General features: G+C 40.1%; 1 protein-coding gene across 1 annotated transcript in view; it reads left to right on the top strand.

The window, feature by feature from the left end:
• The window catches only part of ITGA2 (integrin subunit alpha 2), a 99,909-nt gene that overhangs the window by 75,423 nt on the left and 12,484 nt on the right, over nucleotides 1-12,002 (top strand). Inside the window, exons 19-27 of the mRNA XM_026649084.2 lie at nucleotides 55-137; nucleotides 647-788; nucleotides 2,414-2,506; nucleotides 4,561-4,637; nucleotides 4,800-4,883; nucleotides 8,103-8,205; nucleotides 9,210-9,320; nucleotides 10,323-10,427; nucleotides 11,262-11,375. Of these exons, the coding sequence (XP_026504869.1) occupies nucleotides 55-137; nucleotides 647-788; nucleotides 2,414-2,506; nucleotides 4,561-4,637; nucleotides 4,800-4,883; nucleotides 8,103-8,205; nucleotides 9,210-9,320; nucleotides 10,323-10,427; nucleotides 11,262-11,375 (912 nt within the window). The remainder of the gene's footprint in view (nucleotides 1-54; nucleotides 138-646; nucleotides 789-2,413; nucleotides 2,507-4,560; nucleotides 4,638-4,799; nucleotides 4,884-8,102; nucleotides 8,206-9,209; nucleotides 9,321-10,322; nucleotides 10,428-11,261; nucleotides 11,376-12,002) is intronic.

Raw genomic sequence — 12,002 nt, forward strand, 5'->3', positions numbered from 1 at the left:
ATTGTAATTTGAAACTAAAGAAATACAGGAAAATATGTTTTTCCTTTCCTGTAGATCCCTTTTGTTAAGGACTGTGGTGAGGACGAAGTCTGCATTTCTGATCTTGTTCTTGAGGTTCAACAGAAAACCGATGATGGGTAAGTGTTAAATAAAGTGAGTTTTTCGTAAGGAACATTTTTGCCAACTGCATTCTGAATAAAAACTTAAGAGTATGCAGCAAATATTTGTAGAAAAATATACAAAGAGTCTTTCAGTTTCTACCACTAATAGAGGATGAGAAACCAGCTGTTGTAGACAGATGTATGACTGTGCTGGAAGGCAACTGAATTGTTACAGTTACTTTGCTTTTAAAGAGAATTACAGCATTTCTACTGTTAAAACTTAATAATGTCATAGTAATAGTACATAGTCAAGATTATGTAGCTTTACAGAAAGCGTTCATTCAGGCCAGTTTTAAGAGACGAGTTCACCTCATTTATAGCCATTGTATAAAGTTATTGTAAAGTTATTGTAAGTATATAGAACTTTGAAAATTGATAGTGCTATGCATGTGAGTAGTTGTTGCTTAATGGAAGTATAATGCCTTTTAGTGATCTGCAACTGCACTAGTTACTATATTTATAATACCAAACAATTTTTTCAACAGCAAACGGCCCTTTATTGTCAGCAGCAAGAACAGAAGGCTAACATTCAGTGTGAAGCTGAGAAATAAAAAAGAAAATGCCTACAACACCAGAATCCAGGCTACATTTTCAGAAAACTTGTTTTTTGCTTCATCTTCTTTACCAGTATGTAAAATATTCACCTCCTCTCAACTTTTCCTATTATTGCTGTTTTTCTGGTTTCCCAGAGAAATGTTTTTCTTTCTAGTATCGTTTTCCCAGCAAAGGCTGATGTGCAAACTACCCCTCTGACCCAACTTATTCCCTAGGATACCAAAATCATCTTCCAGCTTTGTCTTAGCATCAGTCAGAATTAAACGTAGCGTATCAGTTTATCTAGATCAAGGATAGAGACAGCCAGCTCAACAAAAAAGCTGGCAATCTATCTAGTTTGATTCAGCCTCACTATTACCGTCATTTTTTCCTTACCCTGGGACTTGGCATCCCGTATCTACTGCTTGACCCCCCCAGCAACACTTCTGAATACCGTTGCTGTGCCACAGAGAGTTTATACTTGACAAATCAAGTGTGCAACATGGATAGAGCTTCAAAACACAGATTTTGGAGCCAGAAATAGCATTACTGCCAAGGTCATGTATTTCAACTAGACCGTTAGTCAGATCAAGATGATCACTCTACCAGAAACCATGCTTCTAATGGATTTTTTTCCTTGCAAAAAATAAAGGAATGTTACGTATTATTTTGGGACTGGAATAAATCATTTATCTGAACTCTTGCTCCCAGCCGGTTAATACAGGATAAAATCCAGACCCCAGTGCCTGGCCCAGGTTACAAGGCTGCTACTGGAGAGGTGTACAGTGAGGGTTAGAATCCAGTGGTTAAAATACATCTTATGCAGGGAAGGAATGGGAGCATTCATGAAGAGGCAAATCCCTTGGCCCTGCCCAGGCCCAACCAAGACCCATGTTCTCCTGCATGCAAATAGATGGGCTCCATGTCACTCACATGGTATGCACCAGTCCCCATTGCACAGCACAACCACAACGATTCCATTGCACAAAGAACCACAACAAAAATCAGATTTTTAAAAAATCCATTGGCTTACAGAAAATTCAGTCTTCAAGGGAACCCATTTTCCCCAAAAAAGGTTTCTGCTTCAGAGCAGAAAGGAGCCTAGAACCAGAACTATATGGAACTAGACAATGGAATGGGAACTAAGTGAACTCCATCATTCAAGGAGGATTCTCTGTTTACGTTCATATTTAGGTTAATTTTCTGAAACGGCCAAATCTGGTCTCATGCACAAAACCCATTTACACTGGCTTTGTTTGAGGGCTTGGGGATGGAATTCCCACTCTGTGCTTGAAAGCCCAATAAGAGTTGATGCTGTAGGTGTCACTACACCCAGAAGAACAGGTGACTCCTCAGTGTCACTTTGGGGTCGTTACTAATATAAAGCACGTACCGCTTTGACCTCCAATCTATATTCCTTGTTTCTAAGTACCGCCCCCTCGTGGGGTTATTAGATGATAAGCAGTGGCACAGAAACAGTTTGCCAGTGGATGTATGTAGTCACAGTCCCCCTGTTATCTTCCCTCTCCTCACCTGACCCAGTCCAAACCTCCCCTGCACAGCCTCTCAACAGCTTGCCCGTAGTGGAACTGCAGCTGGATTCAGGGGTGGATTTGACCCTACACGGTAGATGTCACATTGAAAAATGTAGTGTAGGGAATTCTATGGTTTTGTAGCAGAAGCTAATATCTGGGTTGTTGGGTTTTTTTCCCCTCTAGGCTGATGGGACTGAAATCTCGTGTCAGATGGGCACTGGCCATAAATCAGTCATTTGCCAAGTCAGCTATCCTGTTTTTAAAGTGGGACAACAGGTACTGCTCAGATTTTGTATTTAAGTAAGTTTGTTATTCCTACCACAATGCTTATAAAAGGATCCCCCTTCACAAATAACAAGCACTGTTTTCTTATTAATGATTTGGTTAGATTCAAACCTCACTTTGGGTTACATGTTGCCTGTTCTGATGATGCTAAACAATGACCCAAAGATCCTCCAAGCCCACAGGGCTGGGGAAAGAAGTGGCTCTGTAGTATGCGTCTCCCTACCATGCTACTGTAATGCTGTATCTCTGTGAGGGAGGGAGGCTGGGGACAGAAGGTGAGAAGCAGCCATTCTTTATGATATTCTCCACTGGGCACTGAACAGATTTCCAGGCAAGATGATGGTGGTATTCATAGTGATTGGGAAAGAAGGTAGTGGGGAGAGTGGGGGGAAGATTAAGAGCTCTGTTTTAGCCATGTTTAGCTTGAGCTGACAACTAGACACCCACCAGGAGATTTCAAAAGACAGACTGAGATGTTAGTTTGGACAGAAAAAGACAGGACTGGGGCAGAGAGGAAGATCTCAGAGTTGTCATCACAGAGATAGTAGTTGAAGTTGTGTTTGTGGATGAGATTACCCAGAGATATAATGTAAACTGGGGGAGAGAAGACCGAGTCTGTGGAATCCCCACAGAAAGTTGGAGGATGGATGAGGAGGACCCAGTTAGAGAGGCTGGAGGAGAACCAGGAGAGGACAGAGTCATGGAAGCCAAGGAATGACAAGACTTCAAGAGCAGGAGCATGGGCAGCTGGGTTGAAGGCAGCTGACAGGTTAAGGAGGATGAAGATGGAGTAATGGTTCTGAGATTTGTGTAGGAAAAAGACATCAGAGACTTTGCCCAGAGCAGTTTGTTGAGCTAGGAATTACTGCTTGGTTCCATCAACATTAACTCCCTCTCCAGGGCTGCAAACATAACCAGTTTGTGGGAGCTGTGCTGCCATGGAAGAAGGGGTAGCCCAGCACCTGAAAGGAGGTGTGTAAATCTCAGGATAGCCAAGGTTTTAGGAAGCCCATCCTCTTCTCTGTTCCCCTGGGGCAGGAGGGAAATAGTCCTCTCATTCCATGACAGGGTAATTTGGAACAATGAGAAGCTTGCCAGGTAGAACAGAAACGTTCCCTCTGTGAGTTAATGCTTAAGAATGTATATAACCCAAATAACTTCATATTTCATTAATGACCTTGGCACCAACTGAGAGTATGCTAATGAAGTGTGCTAATGACACAAAGTTGGGAGGCACTATCAATACAGAGAAGTGAATATTATACAGGAAGAATTGGAGACCCTGAGGACTGGAGTAATAGAAGTGCGTTAAAAATTCATAGTATGAAGTGCCAGGTAATGCATTTAGGGACTAATCAGAATTTCTGTAATACATGAGGGGCTCATCAGTAGGAAACAACAGAAGAAGAGAAAGACCTGGGTATCTTTGTTGATCATAAGATGACTATGAGCCACTAGCGTGATGTGGTCATGAAAAAGGCAAATGTGATCTTAAGATGACTCAAGTAAGGTACTTACAGTAGAGATAGGGAAGAATTAATGCCATAGTACAAGGCACTGGTGAGACCTCATCTGGATTATTGTATACAATTCTGGTCACCCATGATCAAGAAATATTAATTTAAATTGGAACAGGTGCAGAGAAGAGCTATAAGAAGATCAGGGGAATAGAGATCCTATGTTTCAAGATGATGGTTTGTTTCGCCTATAAAAATGAAGGCTGAGAGCTATGCTTAAATTTCTGGGAGTCGCAGTCCTGGGAAGAAAAGAAGTAAAGCTCAAAGGCAGGTCACTGAGAAGCACAGAGCTTCTACCAGAGCTGCTGCCTCAGACAGTGCCCCAGGCTCCTGCCACTGCCTCATGCAGTGCTCTGCCTCTGTCCTACTCCTGCAAGGGCAGACACCACCCAGGCATTGGTGTGTCCATCACACTCAATGTTTATATGCAGATAAATAATTATTATAATTAATTATATTTGTTTGTAAGCACTTTAAATTTGCTTATTGTATAATCTGTTTGTTTACTTCTGTTTATCTTTTGTGTAGGTATATTTCGATATTAATTTTGACTTTAATCTCAAAAATCTTCAGGATATGGCAAAAATAAGTTTTCATGCTTTGAGGTAAAGTACATTCTTATATAATAATTTCATTTAAAAAGCATCCTCTGCCAGTGCTGCAGAGTTAAAATATAATAAGTTAACTATGATTGCCAGTATAATTTGTTTTAAATGTAATTGTGAGTTATAATACATGAGTGAACAAACTATGTTTTTGATAAATAGTGAAAGTAATGAAGAGCAAGACGCAGACAACCAGGTCTACCTGTCAATTCCTCTGCGGTATGATGCAGAAATTCACTTAACAAGGTACGCTGAATAAAGAAAAGAATCTGTCATTTTTGTCAAAGGTATTTGAACATAAAGGTCCCTGTGAGAGACCTTGAGAACTTATGTCAAGGTTCCCCCCCACTCTGAACTCTGGGGTACAGATGTGGGGACCCACATGAAGGACCCCCAAGCTTATTTTCTACCAGCTTAGGTTAAAACTTTCCCAAGGCACAAATTCCTTTCCTTGTTCTTGGACTGTATTGCTGCCACCACCAAGCGATTTACACAAAAATTCAGGGAAGGGTCACTTGGAATCCCTATCTCCCCAAGATACCCCCCCAAGCCCCTTCACCCCCTTTCCTGGGGAGGCTTGAGAATAATATACCAACTAATTGCCTTAGCAAAGTGAGCACAGACCAGACCCTTTATCTTCAGGACACTGAAATCAATCAGGTTCTTAAAAGAAGAAATTTATTATAAAGAAAAAAGTAAAAGAATCACACCCGCAAAATCAGAATGGAAGGTAATTTTACAGGGTAATGAAAAGATTTAAAACACTGAGGATTCCCCTCTGGGCTCAGCTTCACAATTACAAAAACAGGAATAAAACTACCTCTGTAGCATAGGAAAATTCACAAGCCAAAACAAAAGATAACCTAACGCATTTCCTTGCCCTACTTACAATTTCTGTGGTTTTAGATGGATTATTCCACGTATATTTTCAGGAGATGTTATACCTGCTTCCTTCTCCCTCCATCCGGAGAGGGAACAACATAAGAGAACAACAAACAAATCCTTTCCCCCCAGATTTGAAAGTATCTTCTTTCCTCATTGGTCCTTCTGGTCAGGTGCCAACTAGGTTATTTGAACTGCTTAACCCCTTACAGGTAAGGCGATTCACTACAGCTGCCAAAGAGGGATTTTATGCTACTGTATACGTAAAGGTTCTGGGAAACTTTCATGGCAGAGTGCATCAGCCACTTTGTTAGAAGCTCCTGAAATGTGTTGTATTTCAAAATCAAAATCTTGGAGAGCTAAATTCCACCAAAGAAGTTTTTTGTTATTTTCCTTGATGGTATGAAGCCACTTTAGCACAGCATGGTCGGTCTGCAGGTGGAAACGCCATCCCCAAACTTATGGGCGTAGCTTCTACAGAGCTTACACAATGGCGTAACGTTCCTTCTCTGTGATTGACCAGTGGCTTTCCCTCTCAGACAGTTTTTTGCTGAGAAACATGACAGGATGGAATTCTTGATCCAGTCCTTCCTGCATTAAAACTGCTCCCACACCACGCTCGGACGCATCTGTGGTTACTAGGAAAGGTTTGTCAAAGTCTGGGGCCCTTAGCCCAGGGTCAGACATGCGTGTTGCTGGTAGAAAATAAGCTTGGGGGTCTTTCATGCGGGTCCCCACATCTGTACCCCAGAGTTCAGAGTTGGGGAAGGGGAACCCTGACATGGTGGTAGAGGTGGAATTTTATGCTACTGCATACATAAAGATTGTTACCCTTCCCTCTATATTTATGACACCTTAGATTCACTATCTTTCTTTGGCTGCTGTAAGAAATTCCTGCTTTATCAAGTACAGGAAAGGTCGTCTTATTCTCTTTGTATAATGGCATTGCTTTTAAAAAGAAAAATAATAAAAAGACCAGATATGTAGCTATACAACCCTTAATACATACTTAGCCAGGTACAGATATTATAGGTGCTCAAATACTGCAGTTGTGGCAACCATATAATTACCTAGATAGGTAGTGCTGGCTGTAACATCTGTATTGTAGCTAGGTCAGCACAAGAACCACCAACAAAAGTGCTCTGTTTTTAATGATATAATTAATGTACAGTATATACAGTTGTGGGCTTGCTGGCTCAAATGTATTGAAAGCCCTTTTCAAAATGGATAGTTTGCTTGGGATCAAGGAAAACCTCATTATCTAGGATAAACTATTTATGGTTATATATGATGTGCTCATGCAGCGAACTACAGGTGAAGGAATAAATATATTATCTTACTTTGTATAGTGCTTCATGCCAAAGGTATCCCGATGACATTTATAAACTTAAACTGATAGAAAACAACAAACAGCAATCACTCCAAACTCAACTTTTGAGGTGAAAGGTGGCCTCTGCTTAAAAGAGCACAGCAACAATGAATTTGAGGGTAGTTCTACACTTATGGTGGCATGTAGAATACAGACACTGCATCCCAGCTAGCACGGATATAAGTAGCAGTGTAAACACTGAGGCACTGTTTAAGTGAGTAGAGTAGAGTGCCCGACACATCTGAACCCTTACGTAATACTTTACACAGCTCTCTATGCACCCAAGCTGTGCCTCCCATGTCTACGCTGGTTTGTTCACAGCTGGAGCCTTTCCCTGCCTCAGTAAAAGAATCTGACAGCAGAGAAAGACTGGCAGAGGGGAGGCAGCAGGAAAAGTCTCCAGTCTTCTTCTGCAGTAGGGAAAGACTTCAATAGGCCCCCCTTGCCAGAGCCCTTTCCTGCCACAGTGAAAGGCTCCAGCAATGGGAAGATGCCAGAGCCCTTGTGCATGTAGCTACATGTACCTTACACACTATTGCAAGTATAGGCAAGTTTAGACAAGGTCTGAGAGATTAATTTTAGAAGAATTTGGCCCACAAATACAGTGGCCAATTTTAACAGCCCCAATTTTGCAAAAACTATTACAATATCTTGAAAGACCCAGATGTGACACCTCACCAGGTGTGCCAATTCCTACGTCCCAACAGCAGGATGAATCCATGAGTTTTCTCCCAAAATGTTTGCTGATCAGCTCAGCCTTATTTGTATCATTCCATGGCAGATATTTTTTTCTAAAACACCTCTATTCTGTAGTGAAATTAGTGTTAAAATGTATGTGACACTTCATCTGTTATCTTTTCAATAATCATCATTTCCAAAAATCCCTGGATAAAAAACATTCATTTTTTGTTTGCAGCAGCAATAATATATTCCTTGTTTAATGTGTATATTTTAACATCAGTGGCAAATTTTTCCCACTTCATGGTATTGCTATGCTGCACTACGTTTCAAATCCTCTTCGAGATTTGGGCTCCAATAAGAAATTTCCTGTTTCTTAAACAACTTTTTAACATTAAACTAAAAAAAGGATACAAATAATTGAATCTCTTCTTCTTACACTTCTGAACTTTGATTCACTGATTTATAATGAACCCAAAAGCATCCAATTACGTAGCTGCCAAATAAAAATCTATTGTTTTATGGTTGATTACCAGGCTTACCAACATAAATTTCTATGAAGTATATTCTGATCGTAATATTCCTTCCACTGTGAATAATTTTGAAGAGATTGGTCCTGCGTTCAATTTTTCAGTGAAGGTTAGTAAACATTTTTGGGGATGAGACAAGATCTTGCCTTTTATCTATAGTCTGTACCCAAAGAGTAGACAAAATGATGGTCCTTGGTATGTTTTACTGTGCTGCTTTATGAATCTGTTCAATGAGGAAAATGATTCACCACCATAATGCACAACCTTCACTGCTTAAAGGTAAGATTTCCATTTGGTTTTCACTCTATATGCATCCGAAGAAGTGGGTTGTAGCCCACGAAAGCTTATGCTCTAATAAATTTGTTAGTCTCTAAGGTGCCACAAGTACTCCTGTTCATTTAGTGATGGGCAGTCTTATGCACGTTTGGTTCTCCAATGGCTCACATTAACCCAGATCTTGCAAAGACTTACGTATGTGCTTACTTTTATGCACTCTTAGTAGTGAAGTCAGTCTATCAGTTCCTCTGCAGACAGAAATCAATGGGACTACTCACAGTACATAAAGTTAAGCACGTTCATAAGTCTTTGCAGGATTTGGGCCATTGAAATAAGACACACTGTTCAAGGAGGTACATGAACAAGTCTGATTATTGATAACAGTATTGGTTATGTAACTCTGGAAAAAGTTTAGCTGCAAATATGCAGCATGGAGGAAACCTAAAACCTAAATTGGTTGCAAATATATAACATGGTGGAACCCTAAATTTAATGGTAACAACTATTGGAATGTAAATGTAACCTATCTTGTAGGTTATTGGATGCAACAAAATATTTGCTTTTCCAGAAGTGTTTTATGCAACTAATTAAAGTTTTGTTTAGAAAGCAGCCAGGTATTCAAAATCATATGGTATAAATTACTTTACATGTAATGCTGGTATAATGCAATTACTGCCCAGTTAGAGATAAGTATAGGTATCGGAAAAATTATTGCAGTGAAAGCAGTTCAGAGTTTTAATCAGTCTTAGAGCATTCTGATGTTCTTGGTATAGCTGAGTAATTTGTTTGTATCCAGTTATAGCTAAATAAATTAATAACTAGCTCTTTTCTATTTAGGTTACAACGGGAAGCATTCCAGTAAAGGTGGCTTCTGTAAAAATCCATTTTCCACAGTTGACTAAAGGAAACAATCCTCTGATGTATCTAACGGCACTGGATACAGATCAGGTAAAGAACTAAACTACATAAATATAATGTAGACTCATTAGAATAATGGTATAAGAGCTGAGACCTAGGATTAGACAGTCAACAAGTAGTCATGTTGTGATATCCTGAGCCTGCATTTCAGTGTTTGTATTGATGTTGTCTCCATTCACTGATAAAGTGGCTCCTCCATCCTGAGAACAGGGAAACTCTGCCCTTTCTTTCTTTTCAGTCTTAGTTGATAGGAGAAAGAGGTAGGATGCTCCAAGAGGTAGGCACTAGCCTAGGACATAGGAGTCTGAATTCATGTCCCTGCTCTGCCACAGGCTTCCTACATGACCTTGGGCAAGTCACTTAGTGACTCTGTTGATCAATTCCCTATCTGTAAATATGGGGATAATAGTATTGCCTAGTGTACCTGTCAAGTGCTGGTGGGAAAAATGGCATGTAATCACATAATTAAAGTCTGTAACATAATCAAATAAGTGATTTCCAAATAGGAGTATTCCACTGATTTCAATGGGACCAGGATCTCAACTTCAATGTTTAATAAACAGCCCCATATCTGGGACTAGATTTAAGCATGTGTTGTTGTTAAGACTGTCAGGAATGGAACAGGCTCCTTCATTATTCTCCATCCAGAACATACTAAGAATATTGCCACCAGGGAAACTCACCTTATCTGAATGCACTTCCTTTATGTACGTTGAAAAAAAAACAGGGTCCATTATTAGTGTAGACAATGTTTTCAAAATATTTCACACCTACACATAGGTCAAAGGTCATGTACTTCTCAACTGGACCCTCTTTCAAATCCTAAATCAGTGTGTAAAATTTAATAAACATAAGCTATTTTTTCTTAGAATTACCAAAAAATATTAAAGCAATTTAATTCTGAATTGTAAAGGAAATCAATACATTATCAGTATTTTCCAAAAGCATTCAGTATTTTACACACACACACGTGCACGCACACAAAATCACCCTTATCCTTCCACCAAGTATAATTCTGCATTTTCTTTTTAGGCTGGAGGTGTCAGTTGTGATGCAAAGATTAATCCTTTGCAAATAGGAAAAACATCTTATTCTGCATCTTTCAAGAAAGAAAACTTCAGAGCTGCAAAAGAACTAGTAAGGAAAAGCTGTGACTATAACATTTGTGGTCCCAATCCTGCATTGTAATCCAGATAGGCAGACCTCTGTGCCATGCAGGGCCCTCTTGGCATCAGTGGTGCTCCACACAGGCTCAGCAATTCACCTGCATAAATCACAATGCAGTATAGGGGCCTATAATTGTATTGTGTTGCTGTTTCCTCCTCCTTTGTATATATATTTTTCTTTCTACAGCTAAAATTTCTGCAGAGTAACCACAGCCCATTTTCCACTACGTATTACTCTGTGTGCATGCATGTATGTATTATTGTGTATGTGCAAATGGTTATCTCTTTTTCACAGAACAGTCCCTAATATTACTCCTTGCAGCTCACTCAAACTTTGGTCTTTCTGCTGCTCGTGTCTGTCTAGTTTAGTTTAGTTTAGCTTTTCCTATCGCGACCATCTGACTATTAATATTGCTGCAGTCTTTGGACAACTGAGATCACTAATGCTGACTAAATTAATCTAAACCACCTCAGAAATAACTATAAAAATATGCTTAAATAACATTAAGGATCTATGTGAAATGAGACTTCTTGCTGGAGGAGATCCCTCTGGGTTAGGGCTGAGGTATGTTGGTGGAGAAGTATGAGTAAGCTTTCACTTATACTGTTCATACTGTATCTGCCCTATAGATAAGCAGGGGGCTTTAGCATGGGTCACAAGCATTTAATTAATACATACAGAATAACTAAGTTAAGAAACGTGTGCAGCAAGGACCAAGTTTAGAATTAAAACTGTGGTATTTGTTAAAGTGAATTATGCTTTTTAAAATCAAGCTAATACCTCTTTTTTCCCCTTCTCTGAAAGAACTGTAAGAATACACATTGTAATACAATTACATGCAGTCTGAAAGACCTCACACTGAAAGGAGAGTATTTTGTAAATGTGTCTACCAGAATCTGGAATGGAACGTTTGCAGCTGTAAGTAGTATCAGGTACCTTTTGATGGAAGATGTTATACCCATGTACGTCATGCTCGCTGATATTTTTGAAACTTAACACTGAAAGCGCTCCTTCCATAACAATCCCTTCCTCTTCTTGTTTTACATTATTTTGTCTATTATCCTAAATAAAAAATTTGCAACTGAAGCTAAAATAGATATTAAGTCTGTGTAACAAACCATTTAAAATATTAAATAGAGAGAGAGACACCCACTGAGGCATTGCAGCTACAATGGTGACACAAATCTTCCTCGATGCTGGCACATGGTGTTTGCTTTTGCAGACTGTCCTATAAGCTCAAGTAACCAGAAACTAGAATTTCCATGGAGCTGAAAAAGACAACACATGACAATAAACCACTGAAACAAGGTGGGTGAGGTAATATCTTTTATTGGACCCACTTCTGTTGGTTGAAAAGAAGCAGCTTACACAGAGCGCTTCTTCAGGTCTGGGGCCAACACGGCTGCAATCAGGGCCGGCTCCAGGCACCAGGCACCCAAGCTGGTGCTTGGGGCGGCACCTGGAGGGGGGCGGCGCGGCGCTCCGGCCGCCGGGGAGAGCGGGGCCACAGCCAGGCTCGCCGCCCTCCCCCCGGCGCTCTGGCCG

Source organism: Terrapene carolina, unplaced genomic scaffold (genome assembly GCF_002925995.2).
Source record: "Terrapene carolina triunguis isolate 2854851 unplaced genomic scaffold, T_m_triunguis-2.0 Scaffold69, whole genome shotgun sequence".
NCBI classification, from domain to species: domain Eukaryota; kingdom Metazoa; phylum Chordata; order Testudines; family Emydidae; genus Terrapene; species Terrapene triunguis.